The sequence below is a fragment of the Rhinopithecus roxellana genome, chromosome 20 (assembly GCF_007565055.1).
Source record: "Rhinopithecus roxellana isolate Shanxi Qingling chromosome 20, ASM756505v1, whole genome shotgun sequence".
NCBI lineage: Eukaryota > Metazoa > Chordata > Mammalia > Primates > Cercopithecidae > Rhinopithecus > Rhinopithecus roxellana.
In genome coordinates, this window is record NC_044568.1 from 20,794,498 (window position 1) to 20,818,687 (window position 24,190).

The window sequence follows — 24,190 nt, forward strand, 5'->3', positions numbered from 1 at the left end:
CAGTCAGCTCAAGCTGGATTGAATAAGCCCCACCTCCACCCCCAGCACTGATAAGGTTCCAAGATCTTTCTCCCAGGAGCTTGCTTTATCATTAAGAAATGAAGGTATTGAACTATCTTTTCTTTTTCTTTTTCTTTTTTTTCTGAGACAGAGTCTTACCCTGTCACCCAGGCTGGAGTGCAGTGGTGGGATCACTACTCACCGCAACCTCCTTCTCCTGGGCTCAGGCAATTCTTCCACTGCAGTCTCCCAAGTAACTGGGACTACAGGCACATGCCACCACACCCGGCTAATTTTTGTATTTTTTATAGAGATGGGGTTTCGCCATGTTGCCCAGGCTGGTCTCAAACTCCTGGGCTCAAGGGATTTAGCCTCTTTGGCATCCCAAAGTACTGGGATTACAGGTGGGAGCCTCCGAGCCCAGTCACACTATCTCCATGTTCATGTCCTTTCACTACCTCAGATTATGGATTTTGGAATGTGGCCAGTTCCCTGGAATCCCATTAAGAAGTGAGGTCCAGGAGAACAATGATTAATTTAATTATTAATAGAAATCAGCCTAGACCTGGGAAATAAGATGAGGAGATCCAACTGTCCCCAGCCTTGCCCTTGTCCCCATGTGGGAAGCCATCCTGACTCCATTTAGGTTTTTGCTTCTTCCTACACTGACCAAGAACACTGGGGTGGCTCCAGGGAAATGTGTCCAAGGTGTGGAGGAGGCTGGGGAGTGGAGAGCAAATTTTTTTGTTCCCAACCGTGCCTCTCTGCAATGTCTGCTCATCTTTGAAGACCTGACTGGAGAATGTAGGGTTGGTTTGTTTTGGAGAGACTGGGGGGTGGGGGTGGGGGGGGTCTCATTATGTTGCCCAGGTTGGCCTTGAACTCTTGGCCTCAAGCGATCCTCCTGCCTCGGTCTACCCAGCAGCTGGGACCACAGGTGTGCCAGATTCGGCTGAAGTGTTTTGTTAAGAAATTTTCAGCACCTTGGACCATATCCTGAAAAAGTTCATTCATTGATTCAACCAATCTCTATTATGCACTGCCCAGAACCAGAGTGTGAGCTCCACGGGGTAGGGAGGGCGCCAGCTCTGCTCTCAGCTGCCCCCGGACGCTTGGTATCTGGAACCCATGAATGAACAGACCCCGTTCTACATCCACAGACATTCAAAGCAGCGCTCTCGGGGAAGGGCAGGTGAGGAATGAGAGTCCAGCCCCCGCGGCTCTCCTTTGAGAGTGGTGGGATTTAAAGGTGGTTGGGTGCACCGGCTCTTCCCCCACCTGCAATCCGGTGCCAATGCAAGTGCCAGGGGAGGGTGGCGTTTCTGTTTACTTCCAGCCAGGTCAGCTCCCTTGCCCCCGCCCCTGTGTTTGCATTTTCTCGGTTTGGCGAGCTGGGGAAGTAGCCGCGGAAAGAAGGCGGATTTAAAGGCTCCATTCGGAAGAGGCTTTTGGAGAAAGCTTGCATCTCCCACCACACCCCCAGGGCAAGTCAGCCGCCTCAAAAGTGCCGCTGCCGGCCCTCTGTGAGCTCATCACTTTCGCACAAGCCCTCGGGGGCGGTTATTATTACCCTCATTTTCCCGGGGAGCCGCCTGGGGCTCAGAGAGGCCAAGTGACTCGTCCAAGGTCACACAGCTTAGCAGTGGCCGACCCGGGATTGGAACCAGGGGGTCCGGACGCCGCGGCGGCCATTTCTCGAAGATACCCACTATCTCCCTCTTACACCGCTCAGGAATAAAGCAGGAAGGCCGAACGCCCCGTTTTCGCCCAAAAACAATGCTCCACGCAAATTTGCGGGAACAAAAGCAACCAGAAATCCAGCCCGGGTTTTCCGCCTCTCCGATCTCCGCGGACCAATCGGCCGCCGAGAGACGGGAGGCGGTGGCTCCAACATGATCGACAACCCCCGGGGAGGCGTGGCCGCGGCACGGGCGAATGGGATTGGGGTCCAGGCACAATCACGGGCCGAGAACGGGCCGCCTGAGCCAATCAGCGGGGGGAGGCGGGCCCGGCCTGCCCGGGCTGTCGCGAGAGGCGGCCACCCCGCCCACTTCTGCTGGTCCCGGCCGCCCGTCAGCCGCGAGCGCGACGATCCCTCCGCTCCTCTGACGGCGCCTCCGCTGCCGCTGCCGCTGCTGCCGCCGCCGCCGCCGCCGCGCTCGGGCCCGGATCCGTCCGCCGCGCGGGAGCAGCAAGGCCGGCAAGTCCCGGCCGGATCCCTCCGCGCCGCCCGCCAGGCGTCCCTCCCCCGCCAGCGCCCGTTCCGCGGCAGCGGCCCCCAGCGCTCCCCAGGCGGCGACGCCGCGCCCGCGGCCCGGGGTAACGGCCGGCCTGGGCGGAGGCGCGGGCGGCGGCGACGGCATGGCCGGGGCGGCTCCGTCGGGGGGCGGCCCGCAGTGACAGACCCTGCGGCGCGGGGGGAGATGGGGGCGGCCGCCTCCCGGGCGACGACGACGACGACGACGAGGAGCAGCCGCCGCCGCCGCCGCGCACCGGCCGCCGCTGGGCACGGGCGCGGGGAAGGCGCCTCCCCGTGAGCGGGGGGCCCGAGGCCGCTCGCCGCCCCCGGCCGCCCCGGCCGCCCCGGGCCCCCCCGGCGCCTCGCGCGCGCCCGCCCGCCGGCCCCTGACGGGAGCCTTGCCCGGCCCCGGTCCCCGCCCCCGCCCCGGCGCCCGCCAGGCCCGCGGCGCCCGCGCGCCCTCGCCCGGACCCGGCCCCGGCCCGCGCGCCCCCGGCCCCGGCGCGCCTCGGCCGCGGCCCCCGGCGCCCCCCGGCCGCCCCCGCGCGGCCCCCGGCCCCGGGTCGCGGCGCGGCGCGGGCGGCAGCATGGTGGAGAAGCGCTGCCCGCTGCAGAGGGACGGCGTGTACCGCTGGTTCTCGGAGCTGCCGTCGCCGCAGCGCGTGGAGTTCCTGTGCGGCCTGCTGGACCTGTGCATCCCGCTCGAGCTGCGCTTCCTCGGCTCGTGTCTGGAGGACCTGGCCCGCAAGGACTACCACTCCCTGCGCGACTCGGAGATCAAGGCCAACAACCCGGCCGACCTAGGCAGCCTCACCAACCTGACGGACGAGGTGGTGCGCAGCAAGCTGCTGGTGTCGCTGGCGCTGCTGGGCTCGGAGCAGCGCGAGGCGGCGGGCGTGCTCTACCGCACGCTCACGCACATCGACTCCATCATCCACAACTACGGGCTGCAGCTCAACGAGGGCCGCACGGGCGATGAGTTCCTGCTGCTGTTCACCATGGCCTCCAACCACCCGGCCTTCAGCTTCCACCAGAAGCAGGTGCTGCGCCAGGAGCTTACGCAGATCCAGAGCAGCCTGAACGGCGGCGGGGGCCACGGCGGCAAGGGCGCGCCCGGGCCGGGCGGCGCGCTGCCCACCTGCCCGGCCTGTCACAAGGTGCGTGCCCGCCCCGAGCTCTGCCCTGTACCCAACTCTGCGCCCCCAACTCTACACGCCAAGCCTCCAGCCTGCACCGCGAGTCCCCTACCCAGGCCTCCAAGCCTGCACTGCGACCTCCCCCCCACGCCTCCAACCTGCACCGAGAGCCCTACCCAGGCCTCCAGCCTGCACCACGAGCCCCAATCCCGTGTTCCAAGCCCCATCCCAAGCTTATACCCCGCACCCCAAATGTGTGCCCCACCTCTCAAAGCCTCCACCGTACACCTCAAGTCCCCATCCCGTGTCCCAAGCCCACATCTTAAGCTCCCACTCCGCACCCTAAGTCTGCACTTCAAGCCCCAAGACCACACCGCGGCCCTGAACCCACACCCTCAGTCCCCTCTGCGTGCTCCAAAGTCTCCAGACCTAAGCCTCGCGCCCCTTGGGCAGGAGCCGCTGCAGGGGCCCTGGGTCCGAGGATCCGCGGGAGCGGTGCGGGAGACGTCCGCGGTCAGAACTCACAGTCCCGGGTGCCCTCCTTTCACTTAGCCGGCTGCAAACGCGATAAGGCCTTTGTCCCCTTAATGCGGCCCTTGGGTGACAGATAACACATTGCGGCGCCTTGGTTTCCCCAAATTTGGTATTTATTACCAGAAAGGGAAGGAGCCATGGCCATGCCAGAAGCCGCCGGTGAGGTGAACATTGCAAGGCGCTGAGCTTCGCTGAGCCGCTCCCTCCACACAGGTGTTCGGGGCCCCGCTGGGGGCCTGTGTCGCTGGGGGCCTGGGCGCGGGACGTGGCTGTCCGTATGAGCTCATTTATGGACACGTGCATGCGGTATGATGTACGCGTGTGTCACATGTGGGCATGTATGTGTGCACACGTGTGTGTATTTATGAATGTGCACATGCCTGTGAACGTTGTGTGTGATCGTTTTTAAGAGCCAGGCTACCTGTAACAGAGAAAGACTCTCAGAGCTTTAAATGCCGGTGAAACCTATTGGCGACCCTTAGAAACAAAACCCAGGCCGACTTTGAGTGGGAGGACACCGGTGCCTTAAGGAACGTTAGGTTAAGTTAAAGATCTGCGGTCTCCTCCAGATTGAACCGAAAGGGCATCCTGGCCATCCACTTAGCGATGTGAACTTTTGTCTAAGTGCTTCAGAACTGAAAACGCAAAGTGTTTGGGGCTCAAGCTATTTTTAACAGCCCCCTGCAATCCAGTGCCAAAATTTTGCTGCCGGAAGAGATTACTTTGACCTGGTGTGATGTGTATTTAGATTACAAACTGATTTTTTTTTGGAAGGGAATAGGTTGCAGTCAGGACTAGTCCTGCTGAGTGCCTCTTTGCGGTGTCTTTAAGCTCTTTGAAGTTAAAACTTTGATAAGACTTTGCTTTTATGAGTGGCTGAGAACACCGTCTGGTTTGCTAGGTTTTTGTGTGTGTGTGTTTTTAAAGCTGTCTTTCAATCCTAGATTGTGGCTTTTCCTTTTTAATGTCTTCCTCTAAGAAGTAGTTGTGGTACATACATTGGTTTTTTTAATTGATTTTTTGTGTGTGACATTTATCTCCAAGACTATAGTTTTTAAGTTCAGCTCTCACCCTAGATTCCAGGCTGTGTGCTGCGCAGAGAGTCCTAGGAAATGTAGTTGTTTATAGTAATCTGTGTAAGCCTTGACATGCCGGCAAATTGTCGCCTATTCATGGAATCCCACTCATTTATGGTCAGTTTTCATGTGCTGTTACTCCTTTGTGTAGAGTCCACCCACTAATAATTTCTATGGCTGTTGCTACAGTAACGTCAGCTCTTTAAGGGGATTCTTACTGTGTGAGCACGGGTGCATCACTTTATGCAGACAGTGGTGATTATTTGGTTGGGCAGGGAGCTAAATCTAGAACAAAAATATCTTTTATGGGAGAGACTTTCTGTCAAGCAGAAATCCTTTTGATGAGATGAAGGGGCTAATCTATTCCTCTCAGCTCACCCCTGCACACCACCCCCCCAACCAACCCCAAGGCCACGGGCACTGAATTTACCAGCCGTGCAACCTTGGCCAGGATCCTTCTGCCTCTCAGGGTGTCCCTGTTGCAGTGGAAGGGATGTAATCTACCCCACAGGCTTGTTTTGAGGGTTACATAGGTAACGTGAGCTTCCGGCAGAGGTGCAGTAAATGCTGCTTTCTCCGTATTTATGGCCTCTCTGGCTTTTAACATTCATTTTTATAGAGGTATGCTAACTTAAAGCAAGGCATGTTTTATAGATGCAGTTATTTACATCTTGGTCATGAATGTTTATGTGTTCTAAATTGGTTTTTGAATAGTTAACTTGGAGCTGACAGTTTTTTTGTTTCATCTTTGGAAAACTGGAAAATTCTGTGACCCTTAATGAGAGGATTATTATAAGGAGTAACCTTGGGTTGTCATTTTCGTATTTCAAAACAACCATGGTTTCTAGTTTTCCCTACATCCCCAGTGTCACTGCTAAGCTAATTTCAGCCCCATTCATTTAACTTGAGTTTTTGTTGCTGCCTCAAAGGTAAGACTGACGCTGATGAACCCTTTGTTGCTTGGAGCAGGCAACTTAGATGAAATCTAGCATTTAGGTATTTTGCCTTCTTAGTTTCTAAATCTTACATTTGGGGTAATCCTGCAAAAGCAGCCCCGTTACAGCTGTCTGCATTCTTTTGTAAGCTGTTGTATTTTGTTTTGAACTCTCCCAACTTAGAGACTTTGTATGTTTCTTTTAGAGATACAGATGTCAATTGCTTTTTAAATTTTTAGTCCAATTTGAATTTTTATTTCTTGGCCTGGCAAGGTGGCTTACGCCTGTAGTCCCAGAAGTTTGGGAGGCCAAGGTTGGTAGATTGCTTGAGTGCAGGAGTTCAGCACCAGCCTGGGCAACTCAGCAAAACCCTGTTTCTACAAAAAATACAAAAATTAGCCAGGAGTGGTGGCACACACTTGTAGTCCCTGCTACTTGGGAGGCCAAGGTGGGAGGATTACCAGATCCCAGGAGGTCGAGGCTGTAGGTGAGGTATGATCATGCCACTGCACTCCAACCTGGGTGACAGAGTGAGACCCTGTCTCAAAAAAGTTTAAGTTTATTTTCACTGTATTATCCGAAAGTCATTATTTGCAATTCCTTGTCCAAACCCTGTATTTTTATTTAAAAATTCTTACTGTTCTGAGGACTTCTAGAGGTGTAAAAGTGTGGGGAGTGTAAAGTAGACATACCTGTATTTTACTTTCAGAAAGAAAAATACTCCCAGTAGCCACACTGATGGTAGGCTGAATTAGTTGTACTCTGCTTAGTGACCGGTAATGCTGCTGCTTGCTACTCCTGCAGTCGCCTGTTCCAGGGTGCCAACTGTGGTGGATAGTTGGCTTAGACTTTCTAATGTCTGTTTTACGTAAATAAAAGACCATAGTTTTGGAAATAGTTAAAATAAATCCTTTGCAGTTTTTTCTTTGTGTCAGTGATTAATATGCTGTGGTATATGCACATGCTTTTTCTTGTTTTGAAAATAACAGCCTTATTGAAAGAGAATTCATATACTGTATACACTTAATCCTCTTAAAGTGTAGAAGTCAGTGGATTTTAGTATAGTCTTAAAGCTGTGCAAGCATGACCACTGCCTCTGAACATTTCCATCACCCCAAAAAGAAACCCAGTGTCTATTAGTCACTCCCCATTCCCTCTGCCCTCCAACACTTGACCACCCTTTTTTGTCTCTGTGGGTGTCTTTTTTGGATGTTGCATGTAAGGGGAACACACACCGTGTGGCTCTTTGTGACTGGCTGCCTTCACTGGGTGTCATGATCTCAGGACCCCTCCGTGCTGTGGGTGTGTCAGCACTTCCTCCTCTTTCACGGCCGAGTGGCGTTCCCCTGTGTGAAGAGGCCAAGCTGTGCTCACACATTCCTCAGCGGGTGGAACTTGGGGTTGCTTCACGTGTTTGCTTGTAGACCTTTTTCTTCATGGTTAATAGGCTCTTTGTCTTCACTCCCATGCACTGTACCTAACACTTAGCGCATCCTCTGTGGACCACTGGTGCACGTGTCTGTGCAGGGCTGTCTGAGGGCTCCTGTTCTACCTGGTGGATTGCTAGGTGCCGTGTGCAGAGCTGTGTAGGTGTGGCCTCAGCTAGCCTGGGGAGCTGCAGTGGGAGGTGGCAGGGAACACTGCTGTCGGTATAGAGCCTCCAGACTGGTGTATTTGGTCAGCGACAGGTATGGGGGAGCAGGGCCTGGTGGGCAGGGGTGGGGCCCCGCCTGAGCTCCAGCTGTGAGGGCCCTGCCCTTTGTGTTTCAAGCATCCTCAGGGTGTGGATAATGAACTGCTTCATGGGGCTGATTTTTTTGAGGGGTACTAAAATGATGTTTTTAAAGTTTTTGGTGCAGGGGTGTGGTGGGGTGCTGGTCTTCCTTTAGGATAACGTGCTGTAGAACAGTACTGGAGCTCTCTGTGGCTTGCATTGTGAGTGCCCGAGAATAAGCACTGTAGAAACTTCAGATGGACACAAATACTGTGAGTAAACCTGCTGAAAATCTCTGTCCAAAGATCAGCAACAGCTTTTGCCTTGTTGCTTTTCATAAGCTGTTGAAAATCATTGCAGTTCACAGGTGAAATGTGGGATAGTTCATCCTTTGGTTATCAGACAAAGTGTAAGTGGCTTCTTTTGGTTTCTCCTTCAGCCCTAAACTCTGGGCCTGTTGCAGCCAAGAGTCATCTAGCATTCCATAAGAACAGACTCTCTCTGGAGCAGCTGTTGTCACTGATGGTTAAAGGAATAGCTGTGACCTAAAAGCACTGTTTTGTCTCCATCTTTAACACTTGTTCTCCTGGGCAGCTGGAAACTGCCTGGTCTATGAACTTGTCTGTGAACTAAGTCTTCTGGCTGTCTTTGTATACATCGTTTGTTTTATTACATTATAGGAGATAATATCCTAACACATAGTGGATCTTTTTTTATTTTTTTGGCCAGCTGTTACAGGTCTAAAACACTGTCCTGTTTCATAGTAAAGTACAGTACATGATACTGGAATCTAGACATACAGTCATGTGCTGCTTAAGGACACAGATACGTTCTGAGAAAAGCGTCCTGAGCTGATTTTGTTGTGTGAGTACCACAGAGTGCACTTACACAAACCTAGGTGGCAGAACCCGCTACACCCCAGGCCACAGTGTAGAGCCTATTGCTCCTTGGCTCTAAACCTGTGCAGCATGTTGCTCTACTGAATACTGTAGGCAGTTGTAACCCTATGGTATTTGTGTATCTAAACAGAATAGGTACAGTAAAAATGCAGTATTAGAATCTTAGAGGACCCCGGTCCGTGCGGTCTCTCAGAACAGAATAGGTACAGTAAAAATGCAGTGTTAGAATCTTAGAGGACCCCGGTCTGTGCGGTCTGTCAGTGATGGAAGCATCATTATGCAGTGCATGACCATGCCGGGATGCAGTCCTGATTGCTTTCTTGGTGGTAGTGTTTTTGTTGATGCCATGATGGAGCTGCAGTAGCACTGCCATCTACTGTGTAATGGCTTGGATTATGTGGTACTGTAATTACTGTCCTTTGCCCTCACATTAAATGAAGGCCATTTACTTTGACATGAGCTACTTCACATTTGCCTCATTTAGTTGAACACACATTTGAGTTTTGCTGTTTTGTGCTGTGTTCCCAGCATAGTTGTAGGAACTGGAAATTCTGTGTCATATTTGGGTGTGATGAGTAATATGATGGTATTGTTTGTTCAAGTGAGAAGATAATTGGAGATACGCATCGACGTTAGTCTTGTTGCTGCAGGTGAAGCTTACCGTTTACTTAGGCTTTAGTTTACCCATTTTCTCTTTAGTCCTGTAAAACTTCATTTACCTTTTGGATTAACATACTTTTCCAACAAATCTACCTGAGTCTTAAAACTCCAGAGTCCGGCTAGTAGAATAGAATAGTAAGAGGTACTTGCGCTGGGGCATTTTTGTTTGTTGAATTGATGACAAAGAAATTTCTGTTATGCTAGGAAAAATTTCTACTTTAGTATTCTCCCCCGCCCCCCACCTTAGAGGCATTAGATTTTAGAAAAAGATCCTCCTTTTTTTTTTTTTTCCTGAAAAACTGCCGGTTGGAACAGTTGTTATCTTATTAGTTTAAGAACTGTTGCTGCAAGTTACCTTATTAGGGTACATTATTGAAGGGCTTTGGGTTTTAGACTTTAGTCTGACATATGCAGTTTAGAAATTAGTTTTAGCAAGGTAATTTTTTTTTCTCCAGTCTCTGTAGATGTTTTTATTGTAGAGAGACCCGATACGTTGTAGAAACATTTCCTATCAAAGGTAAAAAGAGATCATCCAGAACTAACAAAATAGGTTAATTCTTAGCAGTTTCTGTTTTGCTCTGGGTTAAAAGACCCAAAGCTACTTAAAGTGAGAAGACAGAAGCAAGACAGAGTATCTTTCAAATAATTGCTCTTCCGGCAGCTGTGTGTCATGTCTGATCAGGGCTTGATTAAGCAGGACAGGACTTCACGTGCTGGCCACAAAGCCCCGGCCCCGGCCGCTCACCCTCAAAGAGGGGCACTGTGGACCCCCGCCTGCCATTCACTACCCAGCTTGCCAGTGGGGCAGGTGCTTTGCAGGCTCACAGAAAAATCACTCGCCCTTGAAATGTGTTATCTGGGCCTGGATGCCTCCTTAGTTTCTCTGTGTTTCCTTTCTGTGTAAGGCTGGTCCCTCACTGACAGTTTGGTCACACCCCTCTGTTTCCTCGGGGTCACTGGTAGATGAGCGTTTGAATGTTGTAATTTCTGTCTCCCTCCTTCAATCCAGTCTTTGACCTCTAGTATTTTCCCACCCAACCCATAAACAGAACCATAATGGTTCTCTGATTTATTTTCAGCAAAACCCCACCTTTTAACACCACTCACCTCTACCAGCCAACAAAACCCCACCTCTAACACCACTCATCTCTACCAGCCCCTCTTCTCTTGGTGGCTTCACCACCGAGGCCTCCCTGAGCAGCTAGCAGAAAAGGCCTTCCATCCCGCTGGCTGGCGCTGGTCCATGAGAATAGGTTGATGTGTGTCTTTCCAGACATGTTTCTGCACATATATGTTCACACTTTCTTTCAAGACACCATACACATGCTTAGATACACGTAGGATCTTACATACACGCTGTTCATCATGCTGTAACAGCCACGCTTCATGAAGTCGATTCTGCTGTCTCTAGTTCCTCACCTTCAGTTATTCCTCAGCCTCCTGTGACCTGCCTTTTGCCTTGAACCTCTTTGACAAAAACAATTTTTACGGAAGAGTATTCAGCAATCTCTTCAGTGAAGAAAAATTTTAAATAGGTAATGTAACCAGAGGTAAGAAGTGGAAAAGTGCCAGAGGCAGCTGCATGGAAAGTCCCTTCTCCCACCGATGGCAGGGAAGGGCACCCAGGATGTTTCAAGGGTCAGGCAAGGTTCTCCTTTCCCTGGGTGTTGATAACTTTTGTTTCACGAGTAAAAAACATGTTTCTTACCCTCCTCCCAGCCATCCAGTTCCCCTCTTTGCAGATAGCACACTTCCTCGTAGAACCTTCCAGAGAAACCATATGTATTTACAAGTAGATACCTGATGTCCCACTGCACACACAGGTGCCTCCTGGTCTTCTCTTGGCAGTCTTTCCAGATGAGGCTTCTCTGTCAGTCCATAAAGAGCTTGTTCATGGCACGAATGTGTTATTTAATCAGGCCCTATTGATAACATTTTGTTCCATCGTATTACCAACCAGTTCAGTGTCATTTACATGTTATGTACATGTCACCCACATGTTACAGACGACAGATGGCACCTGTCGCAGTCAGGTAACTCTGCCTGTGGAGTAGAAATCCACAGGTGGAGTTGGGTCAAATGGTCTGTGCTTTTGCATTTATTTTACCTGTTGCCAAGATCTGCTTTCAGAATTCCCACAGCCATATACAAGGCCTGTTTCTCTAACCTTTAACGAGCCCAGTGAGTTAGCCACTTGCTGGTCGCAGCCATTCTGTTAGGTGGAGACTTACCCTGGTGTGGTGTAGTTTTATCTTAGAAGTGAGGTTGAATATTGTTTCAAGTAAACTATTTCATTGATTTTTGGTGAGCTGTTTGTCTCCTTTGCTCACCTCTGTTGGGTTGTTGGTCTTTTCTTTTTTTAATTTTTACTTTATTTGAGACAGAGTCTCACTCTATCACCCAGGCTGGAGTGCACTGGTGTGATCTCAATTCACTGCAACCTTTGCCTCCTGGGTTCAAGAAATTCTCCTGCCTCAGCCACCCAAGTAGCTGGTATTACAGGCTTGTGCCACTGAGCCTGGCTAATTTGTGTGTGTGTGTGTGTGTGTGTGCGTGTGTGTGTGTGTGTGTATTTTTAGTAGAGCTGGGGTTTCACCATGTTGACCAGGCTGGTCTCAAGCTCCTGACCTCAAGGGATCCACCCACCTCGGCCTCCCGAAGTGCTGGGATTACAGGTGTGAGCCACCATGCCTGGCTGGGTTGTTAGTTTTTAGAAACTCCATAAGTTTCAAGGAAATCATCTTTAGTAGGAATTGCATGTATTTGTTTTCTGGGTTTTTAATCTTGTCTTTTGACTTTGCCATGCAGTTATTTTCTCTCTTTTTTTTAAATGGTACATTTATCAGTCCTTTTTGGTATGGCTTCTGGCTTTTGTGTCATAATGCATAATGTATAATGCATTTCTCATCATACATATTATACATATGCATGTATTGTGCGTACGTAATACACATGACGCCCCGTACATTCTAAAGACAGTCCCCTGCAGTGTCGCCTGTGGAACTTGTGTCATTCTCTTTTTATACCAAACGGATCCATCTGGAATTGATTTGGTATAAGGTACAAAGTTAGTTTTATATTTTCCAGATGACAGCCCATTTGTCCCAGTGCCATCTGTTAAATAGTCTCTGCTCTCCGAGATCTGAGCTGTCTCTGTCGTATACTCCCACATCTATTTGGTTCACTTCTGGACCCTGCGTTCTACTTCATGGATGTGTCCATCCAGATGACCTCATGTTGGCCAGGTTCATTGGATACTCTCGGCTATGTTTCTTACCTCTCCTTCGTTTTTGTGGTTTTCCTACACAGAGGAATCCCCGGGAAAGGTTTTTTTCGGTTTTGTTTGAAATAAATATGGCTGTCAGGCACCTCCCCCGGATGGTGGCTTCTGCAGCCTGGGTGTGCCGGCCGGCTGGGATCTGCGCTGCCTCCGCCAGTTCTGGCACTGCTGGTTTTCGTCTTCTCTGGATATCTGTTTTCAGTTTCTCCTCTGCTTTTCTGCACTTTTGATGATGTTATTCCTCAGACTTCTCTCTTTTTCCTTTATAATTCGTGACCTTTTCAGCTGTGGTTTTGCCAGTCTCACTGATGAATCCCAAAAACCTAAAGACTCAACCAGACCTCCAGCTTCCAGTGACAGTTCCCAGTAGCTCAGAGTGTGCAAAGGCAGGTTTCTCTCTTCCTGCCTGCCATGGTTCCAGTGTTTCCCCCAAAGTTTGCATCTCGGAAACTTAATCCCCAGTGCAGCAGTGTTGGGACATGGGTAGGTCATGAGGGCTCTGCCTCTGCCATTACAGTGAGGTAATATCCTCGTCACCTGAGAGTGCTTTTGTAAAGGCCGGTGTGGGGCTCCTCTTGCTGGCTTGTTCCCTGGCTCTGTCACCCTTCCCTCTTCTGCCTTCCACCATGGGATGTCCCAGCAGGAAGGCCCTCAGCAGATGCAGGCTCTTGCTGTTGGACTTTCAGCCTCCAGAACTGTAAGAAGTACCCTTCTTTTCTTTATAAATTACCTACTCTGTGGTATTCTGTTACAGGAACACAAAACAGACCAAGACACCAACCCTGACCTGCTCTGTCCTTCCCTTCTAATTCCCTCCAGCCAGAGGCCCAGGCCTGCCATAGAGATGCCCTTTTTTATCCCCTCCAGCTGGTTTATGAACAAGTCCTAAATATCTTTAGATTTGTCTCCAGTGACACCGTTACAGCCCCGATTCAGTGTTCCTTCAGAATCTCCCTTTCTTTCCCCCCTGCTTTCCTTTCTTCCTCTCCTTCCTTTCTCCTCCCACTTCCCCTTTCTCCCCCGTTTCTCTCCCTACCACACTTGCCATGGTGGTCACATATATGGCACACTTCTCTGGACGCAGGCTTAGATTTGAGGCAGGATGCCAGGGAAGCAGGACATAGATTAGAATAGTCTTCAGGAAACCAGCATGGCCCCAGCCTAGCCTAACTCCACTTTGCTTCTGATCAGAAATCTGTATTAGAATGCAAGTCAGCTGATGTCAGTGTTTAACGTCTACAAGAAACAACTTCATAGCTGCTCCATTTTGTTTTCTAATTGAATAGTTCAGAAGCGTTGGTATCTTAACTCTTTTTAGAAATAACACTGATGTGCCCAACTCTGACCTTGACTTAGGTCTAGCCTCATTAACATTCTAGTCTCCTGGCCTGGGTCTGCCTTCTGGCAACCCTTTTTGGTCTCCCTGGCCTGGGTCTGCCTCCATAACCCCCTCTGGTCTCACTGGCCCCCTCTTAGCCTCTAACATCAGTTCCCTTGTGTCACTGGAATGGTCCTGGTCAAAAGCATGCAGGAGCCTCATTTCTGGCTTATAGGTCTTAGCATGATGTGCCATGGCCTTTGTGATCTGTCCCCTACCTGTCCGTACACACCTCTGTCTGTGGGCACAGTTCTTCCTCCCTGTGCTTTCTCTCTCCTGCGCCCTGGGAGAGGCTGTTCTCTCAGACTGGACACCGGATACCCCCATCCCCATTATTGGTTCGTCGATACCAGTCATTTTGTTGTTGCATCCTTATCCTAGACCTTATGTGCTATGTTCTGTTTCTGCCCCCAAGACTTTGACTTTGACAGAGACTGCCTTTTTAAATCACTAGAACCTAGCAGTACCTACCACCTACCAGGGGCTCACCTGTGGAGCATTCGTTAAACCCAGGGGCAGGAGGTGTTGGGTGGATGAAAAGTCGCTGTAGTACAAGTGCTTTTTTCCCTTCGGGTTTTTCTTTTCAGTGGCCACAGTAGTAACTCCTGTTACCAACTCGTACTTTTTATCTTTTTAATTTTTGCCTTTATCCAGTGACTACTACTTATATATTATGTAGCTGTAGATTCTAGTGAAGTGTAACTTGAACTTTAACATCGGTATTCTACTTTGTTATTTATTTATTTATTTATTTTTGAGACAGTGCCTCACTCTGTCGCCTGGGCTGGAGTGCATTGGTGCGATCTTGGCTCACTGCAAGCTTCCACCTCCTGGGTTCACGCCATTCTTCTGCCTCAGCCTCCTGAGTGGCTGGGACTACAGGAGCCCGCCACCTCGCCCGGTGTATTTGTAAAAATACAAAATTTTTTGTATTTTTAGTAGAGACAAGGTTTCACCGTGTTAGCCAGGATGATCTTGATCTCCTGACCTCATGATCCGCCCGCCTCGGCCTCCCAAAGTGCTGGGATTACAGGTGTGAGCCACTGCGCCTGGCCCTACTTTCTTATTTTTAATTTTATATTTTTCAGAAGCTGGCATGCAAGGCCAGGTGCACTGGTTCACACCTGTAACCCCAGCACTTTGGGAGGCCAAGGCAGGTGGATCACTTGAGGCCAGGAGTTCAAGACCAGCCTGGCAACATGGCAAAAACCCGTCTCTATTAAAAAAAAAAAAAAAAAAAAAGGAAGAAACTGGCATACAGAAGCTTTCATTGGGAGAAACTCTGTGACACCCAGGTTGAGCTTTAGGTTACCGGGTTGCACACATACAAGGTTGTGAATGCGTCAGCTGAGAGCTCAGAAGAAGCCGCATGGCACCGTGATGCTTTGGCGGCCTCCTCTCCTGTGGAGCCTGTGGAGCCTGTGTGTGGATGAGTTCATTTCCATGGAGGAACATTTTTAGTTCTATAAGTAAGTTTGTTTGGATTATATTTCTTTAATGCTTTTAAAACTTTAAATCATGGTAAGCCTTGATGTTTTAGTTTGCTACATAATGTCTGTTTTAGTTTGCTGCATAATGTCAATAAATTGAAAAACTTATTCTAATTAAAGTTTCATTTATTTCTTTTATACTTTCAACAGTGACATCAGATTAACTCTTAAGAAGGGAGCATTATGGAGTCATTTGTCTATTTGGGACATTTGCATAAAAGCATCAATAGAATTACCAGAAAGCCAGAAAGAAATTATATCCTTAGGTTTCTTTTTTTTTTTTTTTTTTTGAGACGGAGTCTCACACTGTTGCCCAGGCTGAGTGGTGTGATCTCAGCTCACTGCAACCTCTGTCTCCCGGGTTCAAGCGACTCTCCTGCTTCAGCTGCCTGAGTAGCTGGGATTATAGGCACACGCCACCACACCCGGCTACTTTTTGTATTTTTAGTAGAGATAGGGTTTCACCATGTTGGTTAGGGTGGTCTCGAACTCCTGACCTCAGGTGATATGCCCGCGTCGGCCTCCCAAAGTGCTGGGATTACAGGTGGTGAAGCACCGTGCCCGGCCTATCCTGACTAATTAGAACATGTATATATAGGAACTAGTTTTTAGAAGTATTATAGTCTAGAATTGAAAAAAGATTAAACTGTTTGAAATAGGAAGAGATTTAATGTACGGGGAAGAGGAACAACCCTCAGCCCTACTCTATTTTGGACACTTTAATAAAATTTAAAAGCTTGAGAATAATGCTAACAACCTAGTTATAGTAAAATTAGTAAAATTGGCGTGGCGCGATAGCTCATGTCTGTAATCCCAGCACTTTGGGAGGCCGAGGCAGGCAGATCACAAGGTCAGGAGTTTGAGTCCAGCCTGACCAATGTGGTGAAACCCCATCTCTACTAAAAATACAAAATTTAGCCGGGCGTGGTGGCGTGTGCCTGTAATCCCAGCTACTTGGGAGGCTGAGGCGGGAGAATCGTTTGAACCTGGGAGGCAGAGGTTGCAGTGAGCCAAGATCGAGCCACTGGACTTCAACCTGGGCAACAGTGAGACTCTGTCTCAGAAAAAAAAAAAAAAAAAGATTAGTAAAATTAATGAGATACTTTGAAAGCATGGAGTATTGGGGTTGTGTGGGAAGCACTGTGTGGTATGTAAACTCGACCCGGACACTAAATAGATCCTCACAGAACTCGCATGCCACCTCTGGGAGATTCTCCTGACTCCAGGCTCCTGGGAGAGGATCTTTCATGTGTGAGAACTCATGCCGTTTTCCAGTCAGTGCCCACCTTCTCCGCACCCCGACTCCCGGGCGTTTTTTGTATTCTTTTCCTCGATTCTGTTTCTTTTCCACCACTGGTCAGTTTCGCCTGTTCTAAAACTTCATTTAAGCAGAATCATGGAGTTCCATTTTATCTGTTGGCTTCTTTCGTTGCCTGATTTTAGTGGCTGGTCTAGGGATGACAGTGTAGATTCTGAACTTTCCACAGTCTGCTTAGAGTTAATACTGTGCCACACATCGTGCAGTGTGTCATTTCTCAAAGTACTTATATGTGTGGGTTGTTGAAATAGGTGTAAGGCTTTTAAACTAGCATACCATTAATATTGTATTGAGGAGGGTAATTTATCAATGTTACTTTTCCTTTTACAATTGCTAATAAAGATAGGAGGTGAGGAGCAGCAGGCTACAGGGAGGAGCGATGCGTGGGGGCTTGTCAGTGTTTCCAGATGCGTGCATTGATGGGCAGCAGACTCGGGGAGCCTTGCAGTGGAGGCATGTCATTGTTCCCAGGTGTGTGCAGTGAGGGGCAGCAGGCTCAGGGGGGTGTGGTGGGGGCGTGTCAGTGTTCCCCAGGTGTGTGCAATGAGGGGCGGCAGGCAGGCTGCAAGGGGAGTGATGCGGTGGGGGCGTGTTGGTGTTCTCCAGGTGCGTGCAGTGAGGGGCAGCAGGCTCAGGGGGATGTGGTGGGGACTTGTCATTGTTCCCAGGTGTGTGCGGTGAGGGGCAGCGGGTTTAGGGGGATGCAGTGGGGGCGTTTCAGTGTTCCCCAAGTGTGTGCAGTGAGGGGCAGCAGGCTCGGGGAGATGCAGTGGGGGCGTGTCAGTGTTGCCCAGGTGCAGGAGGCTGCTCTGAGGGCGTCGCATGTATTTCGTTTAATCCTCATAACAGCTCCATGAGTTAGGTTATATTTTTGTCCCTGTTTTAGCAGTGAGAAAACAGACACAGAGAGGTTAAGTATAATTTGACAAAGGTGACGTTAGTTAGTGGCTATTTTTATTATGTGAAGTTAAAATTGTTTGTGTGTTGATTTCATCTTTCAAAGTGAGAGGAAAAACCTGAGGAATATGAAATGAGACGAGGAAGAGAGCCCCAGACTCTGCAGCTGGTGGAAGTAGGGAGTGTGATCTCATCCCCAGCTTCCGCGGGCTCTGCCGATGCCTGGGGCTGCCCCATGTGTGCAGCCGGCCCTAGGTGGGATCCATGATCTTGGTGACAAAGCTCCTCTCCCTGCCTTGGCCCCAGCGGCTCGTTTTTATTCTTTCAGCACTGAGTATGTAAATGATAGTCCTCAGTACCGCAGTCCAATATTTTGTTGGGGTTCCTTTTTTTCTTTTCATTTAAAGGTAAAACCTACATTTAGTGAAATGCACTTATTTTAAGTGTGTCATCTGACTGTTTTCACCACTCAGATGTGCCCGGCCCACCGCTTCAGTTTTGACGGAGACATAAGCCTTGATGGGGGTTTGTGCAGTATCACTGTCAGCCCAGAGAATTCCCTCCCGCTGTTTTCCAGGCAGTTGCCACCTTCTCCACCCCCTACCCTCAGACCTTAACTCTTTCCCTTGGCCGGGTGTGGTGGCTCATGCCTGTAATCTCAACACTTTGGGAGGCCGAGACGGGCAGATCACAAGGTCAGGAGATCGAGAGCATCCTGGCTAACATGGTGGAACCCTGTCTCTACTAAAAATACAAAAAAAATTAGCCGGGCGAGGTGGCGGGCGCCTGTAGTCCCAGCTACTCGGGAAGCTGAGGCAGGAGAATGGCATGAATCTGGGAGGCGGAGCTCGCAGTGAGTCGAGATCGGGCCACTGCACTCCAGCCTGGGTGACAGAGCGAGACTCCGTCTCCGTCCGTTTCTTATCCACCATTGATTAGTTTTGCCATTTCTAAAACTTCATATAAGCAGATTCATGGAATTCCATTTTATCTGTTGGCTTCCTTTGTTGCATGATTTTAGTGACTGGTCTAGGGATGCCAGTGTAGATACTGAACTTTCCAGTCTGCTTAGAGTTAATACTGTGCCACGCCTTGTGCAGTGTAAGAAGCTGGCCACTGTCTTGCAACCAGGTGCCTTCCTGGTCCTTGCTGTGGCAAGTGTACATATTACATCTGTGCTATAGACATCACAGCATACACAGAATTGTTTGCTTCAGTGTGAATGTACCTTTAAAAAAATTACGAGGAAAATATTGTCTTTTCTATATACTCACAAATGGACCTTTTTCCCCCAACCCCTAAGTGGAACTAGGCCTATTTACCATTTTGGTGCTTTTCATTCCTTACTGATCCAGTTTGTTACCATATCCTTTCAGTCTGGCAAACTCGCTTTAGTATTTTTGGGAGTGTAGGTGTGCTGGCAAGAAAGGCTCTTAGTTTTCTTTTATCAGAACATGTTTCACTTTCACCCATACTATTGAAGGATGTTTGCACTGGATGTGAAGTCCTTTGTTGGCAGCTTGCTTCTTCTGGGACTTTGAGAGAAGTCGAGACCCTGTCTCTCCTCCAGGACTCCGCTGTTGGCTGCTCCCCTGTGCTCACAAGTTGTTTTTCTCCGGCTGGCTCTAAGATGGTCTGTGTCTTTGGTATTTGGGCAGCCTGACTGCGATGTGTCCAAGTGTTTTATTGAATTTATCTTATTTGGTGTCCTGAACTTACTGGATCTGTAAATTCACGCCTTCTGCCAACTGTGGGAAATTTTCAGCCATAATTTCTCCAAAATGTGTTTCTGCCTCAATGTCTCTCTCCTTATGGGACTCCAGCTCTAGGTATATTAAACTGTGTGATATTGTCCCTGAAGCTTTGTTCGATTGTTTTCCTTTCAGATCTTTTTTTCTCTCTCTGTTCTTTGGGTTGGATACTTTTTATTGATCCATCCTCAGATTCACTGAGTCTTCTGTTATCTCCAGTCTGCTGTTAAAGCTCATCCACGGGATTTTTCTTCGTTTAGAAATAGCATTTTTTAGTTCTGGAATTTCCTTTCTTTTAAGACAGAGTCTTGCTCTGTCACCCAGGCTGGAGTACAGTGGCATGCTCTCGGCTCACTGCAGCCTCCAACTCCTGGGTTCAAGCGATTCTCCTGTCTCAGCCTCCCAAGTAGCTGGGATTACAGGCGCCCATCACCACACTCAGGTAATTTTTGTATTTTTTGTAGAGACAGGGTTTCGCCATGTTGGCCAGGCTAGTCTTGAACTGCTGACCTCAGGTGATCTGCCTGCTTCGGTCTCCCAAAGTGCTGGGGTTACAGGCGTGAGCCACGGCACCTGGCACTGGAATTTCCACTTTTTAAAAAATGTTCTGTTTCTCTCTTGAGACCCGTTTGGCTTGTCCAGCCCCAGTCCCTTTTCCTTTCTGTTCCTGAGCCCTGTTGTAAGGGCTGCTGAGTCCCTGTCTGTGCTGCCAACGTGGGAGTGTCCTGTGCCTGGTCTCCAGAGCTAACCCTTTCCTTTTTGTATAGGTTATGTTTTTGTTTGTTTCCTTGTCTAATAATTGTGACTGCTTCTTGGATTTTGTGAGTGATCCATTATAGAAACTCTGGACTTCGTTCTGTCCTCCTGAAGATTGATGATGCTTTGTTTCAGCAGGCAGTCAGTTTGGCTGGACTCAAACTCCATATACTCTTCCTGTGTTAGCAGCAGCTAAAATCTCTGCTCAGTTGCTGTAGTGTGACCTTGCTGTCCTCGAGCTGCCCTGTGCCTGCCTGTTTCAGGGCTCACACAGAGTTGGTGTGCAGAGCATAGTGTCCTCTCCCAGGGTGCTCTCCCTTCCAGGTTTACCCCGTTGCTTTCCAGCTGCAATTGTCTACCAGAATTCCCCTCTCTGGTTTTTCAAGTGAGACTATGGGATTCTCTATGAGCTTTAAGCTGCCCTCCTTCTCTGATGAGGACCAGATTCTGCCCCAGGACAGGAAACCCATGCAGTGCTCAGCTCGCTCTGGGCACAGGCCCCCTCCAGTTTCTGCTTGTTCTTGGTCCTGTTCAGTTTGTTGTTTTTTATGCTTTGTCCAGAATTTATAGTTATCTGCAAGAGGATTGGTCCAATGTCTCAGCTATTACTGAAAGTAGAACCACCTGCTTTATATACTCCAAGGGTTGCAGAAATAAATATGAACCATGTGTTCTAGGAAGGATTCATTATCCCTGAGGAAGAGCGGCTGTAAAGGGGGGTTTTATACTAGCTGGAACATGTGCTGTTAAAAGGATGAGGTGCTGTACAGAGAGAAGGCTAGGATGGCCCAGTGCCTTAAAGTCACGGGTCCATCTGGAGGATGTCAGTGGAATGGTTGTCTACATGCTCTGGCCCCTGGTGGTGGTCAGCCACAGGAAGGAGAGTCAGGCGTGTGGTGAACTCGCCGGAGAAGCAGGCCTGGGCCAGGCTTCACCTGTAGGCGTGAAGTTCAGTTGGGCAGATGCCTGGGTGTGAGGGTCTGGTCGTAGCTGCAGTGGAAGGTAAATCTGAAACTTTCTGGCCTAAATGTCTTCTGTGATCAATCCAGGTGAGCCCTTTCTGGTCTTATCTTTTGTTGCATGGCTGACAGTAAGAGATGGGGTCCTTGGCTCTGAAGCAGCAATGCCTTGTTCATAGTAGGGTGTCCCAGGAAGACTCCTGGAATAGAGTTTGTGGTGCCTGCAGAAACAAAGCCTGCTAGCCGATTTTACTGACACTTTCTGGATCTTGTTTTCAACCAGGGGTTTCTTGCTCCTTCTGGCCTCTTCAAGTCCTGTTCTTTCCCATCCTAGACGCCTAAATGTTCTGAAACTGAACCTATACTGTGGCTAGTATTCCCAGAGGGCTATAAAGCAGCTGCTTGTATGTGCTCACTGCTTTGAATGGCCCATCTCAGGGAGTTGTATGTTATGGTGGGAACCAAAATGGTCATTATGGTGTAGTTTATTTACTGTAATTAGACATTTAGCCACCTTCTCTAAGAAAACCCCAGTGTTTAAGCAGTATTCCTGGCCAAATATTCACGATAATAATATTGTGTATAGTATGTACTTAACATCAGAAGTCCCGAAGATAGGCCAGGCACTGTGGCTCACACCTGTAATCCCAGCACTTTGGGAGGCCAAGGCAGGTGGATCACCTGAGGTCAGGAGTTTGAGACCAGCCTGGCCAACATGGTGAAACCCCGTCTCTAGTAATAATACAAAAATTAGCTGGGTGTGGTAGTGCCTGCCTGTAATCCCAGCTACTCAGGAGGCTGAGGCAGGAGAATCGCTTGAACCCAGGAGGTGGAGGTTGCAGTGAGCCGAGATCGCACCGTTGCACTCCAGCCTGGGGAACAAGAGCGAGACTCTGTTTCCAAAAAAAAAAAAAAAAAAAAGTAACATCAGGGGATGTCTCATCTGCCATCCTCTTGGATGTGGCATCAGTGGAATTAGATTGTACCTATGCCTGCAATGGAGAGGGTGCTAGCTGCGGCCTCTGCCCCTGAAGCTGTTGCAGCTCACTGTTTCTAACATTACGAGTGTCACATAATTTAAATTTTTTCTTACGCTGGGTGCAGTGGTTCATGTCTGTAATCCCACTCAGCACTTTTTGGAGGCCGAGTTGGGAGGATCTCTTGAGGCCAGTAGTACAAGACCAGCCTGGGCAACATAGGGAGACCCCCATCTGTACGAAAAATAAAAAATTAGCTGGGCACTGTGGTACATGCCTGTAGTCCTAGCTATTCAGGAGGTTGAGGTGGGAGGTTGCACTGAGCTGCGATTGTGCCACTGCACTCCAGCCTGGGCAACAGAGCGAGACCCTATCTCAAAAATAAAAAATAGAAAGTGAATTTTTCTTGAGGGGGACGGACCATTATGGTGACCATATAGCTTTACTTTCTGACGGTGTTGTCTTCAGAGATAATTGAGATTAGGTTGCTTGTTCCCACATGGCCACGTCCTGTCAGGGTTGTTCCTGTGTTCCCTTGCTGTCACCTGTTACTCCTAACTGCGGATGTTGTACCTTTTTCAAGCAGCCTCTGATTGGTTTCCTCCCCCACCCTGCCCACGCCATAGCGGTGCTGCTGGTGGTTTGCTCTGTGGGGCCGTCTTGAAAGGGAAGCTCTGAGGGAGAGGCTTTGCGTGCGTGCCTCGGTGCACCGTGCCAACCTGGATCCCTGTGGCTGTGGATTGGGTGCTTGCTGTTTGCCAGGCTCCATCCTGAGAGCCACGCTTGGTGGACTGCCTACTTCAATCCTTGCACCAACCCTCGGAAGTCAATATGGTGACTGTCTCCTACTTTACAGATAGGGACACAGGCTTGGAAAGGTCACATCACTTGTGTCGCATGGCTAGTGATGGGGGCTGGCCCTCCCAAGGGTCTGAGTCTAGGGCCGGCATTTGGCATCACTGCAGGAAGTTGACACTTTTTCACTGTTATGTTCCTCTGACTTACTTCAGTTCCGCCCCTACCCCCACCCCAGCTTTATTGACACTTGCACTTGTCTGTGCAGGCATTTTCTCTCCTGTTGCATAAAGTCATTTTTTTAGTGGAAGGTAGTAGTTGCTGGGAAACACTGGAAGACAGAAGTAATCAGAACCTGGTCAACAATGAAGGTCAGCGTCATTGCCGGCCTCCCACCGTAGTGGTGAGTAAGTCGCTGCTGGACAGGAGGACAAGGAGGAGCTAGGAAGGCAGAAATGAGTTGCTGCTCATGAGTGCAAGGAAGATGCTTGTGTGCTCTCTGAAGTCAATAAATCTGTTAAGATGCCCTTTTAACCCTGTTTTATGGGATTACAGGACTAGGAAAGTATGTCTTTAGCCTACCTAGGGCTCTCGACTTCAGACTCCCTGCTGTTTCTACAGGCAGTCTCTGGAACAGGGATTCTGGGTGTATTGGAGGCTGGCTGTAGGCAAGCCTTACCCCAGAGGTCCAATGTGGTTGGCCCCTGGTGGGATGTCTTGGCACCTAGAGGTCTGAAAGCACCCATGGGTAGGCAGTTAGGGCTGGTGTTCCTAGGGGAGGCTGTGCTGCCCTGTGGCTATTTGTGAAAGAGATTTGCATCTGGTCACTGTGGGAGCTTGTCTAGTTAAGTACTGGGTTCGTTTTGCTGAGATTTTGAGCAGTGATCTTTTTTCTCTCTTTCTCTTTTTAATGAGTAGAGCTCTAGGGTAAGAAATATTAAAAGGAATGTTTTTACATGGAAAATGTTTTTTTGGTTAGCGTTGGCTTTCACTTGGCCTAAGTCAGCAAATAGCTTTCACTCTTAAACTATCTGTCTTCTTGTTCTGGTTTTTAGAGACATGTAATGACTATTTTAGTAAAATGCTTACAAATCATTTTTCTTTTTATGTTTTATGTTTTTTACATTGACTTAAAAGTATTTAACACATGTTACTCCTTGCTGTATAGAGGCAGGTTAATTGGAAAACAAATTGAAAGCACTCTTTTTTCAGTCGTGTTTACTGTGTTTTGTTCATGGGGTAGACCCTTCGGAGTTCATGTTGGCCCCTGATGTGCCTGGCCCTTGGGATATGTGTGGAAGGAAAGTGTGGCTATGGTTTCAGAAACTTGCTTTTTCTGTACTTTTCATGTCATTCATTTCCTGTAGGGAGGTATTCATATTTAGACTTAATATCT

At 49.1% G+C, this 24,190-nt stretch overlaps 1 protein-coding gene across 4 annotated transcripts in view; it reads left to right on the forward strand.

Annotated features, from left to right (window-relative positions):
* Nucleotides 1–2,049: 2,049 nt before the first annotated feature.
* Nucleotides 2,050–24,190, forward strand: part of ZCCHC14 (zinc finger CCHC-type containing 14) — a 90,460-nt gene continuing 68,319 nt past the window's right edge. For 3 of the 4 annotated variants that reach the window (XR_747054.2, XM_010355590.2, XM_030924832.1), the window contains exon 1: nucleotides 2,782–3,396. Coding sequence is in view for 3 of the 4 variants with exons in the window: in XM_010355590.2 (XP_010353892.2) it covers nucleotides 2,827–3,396 (570 nt within the window). In the remaining variant the exon portion in view is untranslated. Of the gene's footprint in view, nucleotides 3,397–24,190 lie in introns of all 4 variants that reach the window. The other variant, XM_010355591.2, reaches the window with a different exon arrangement.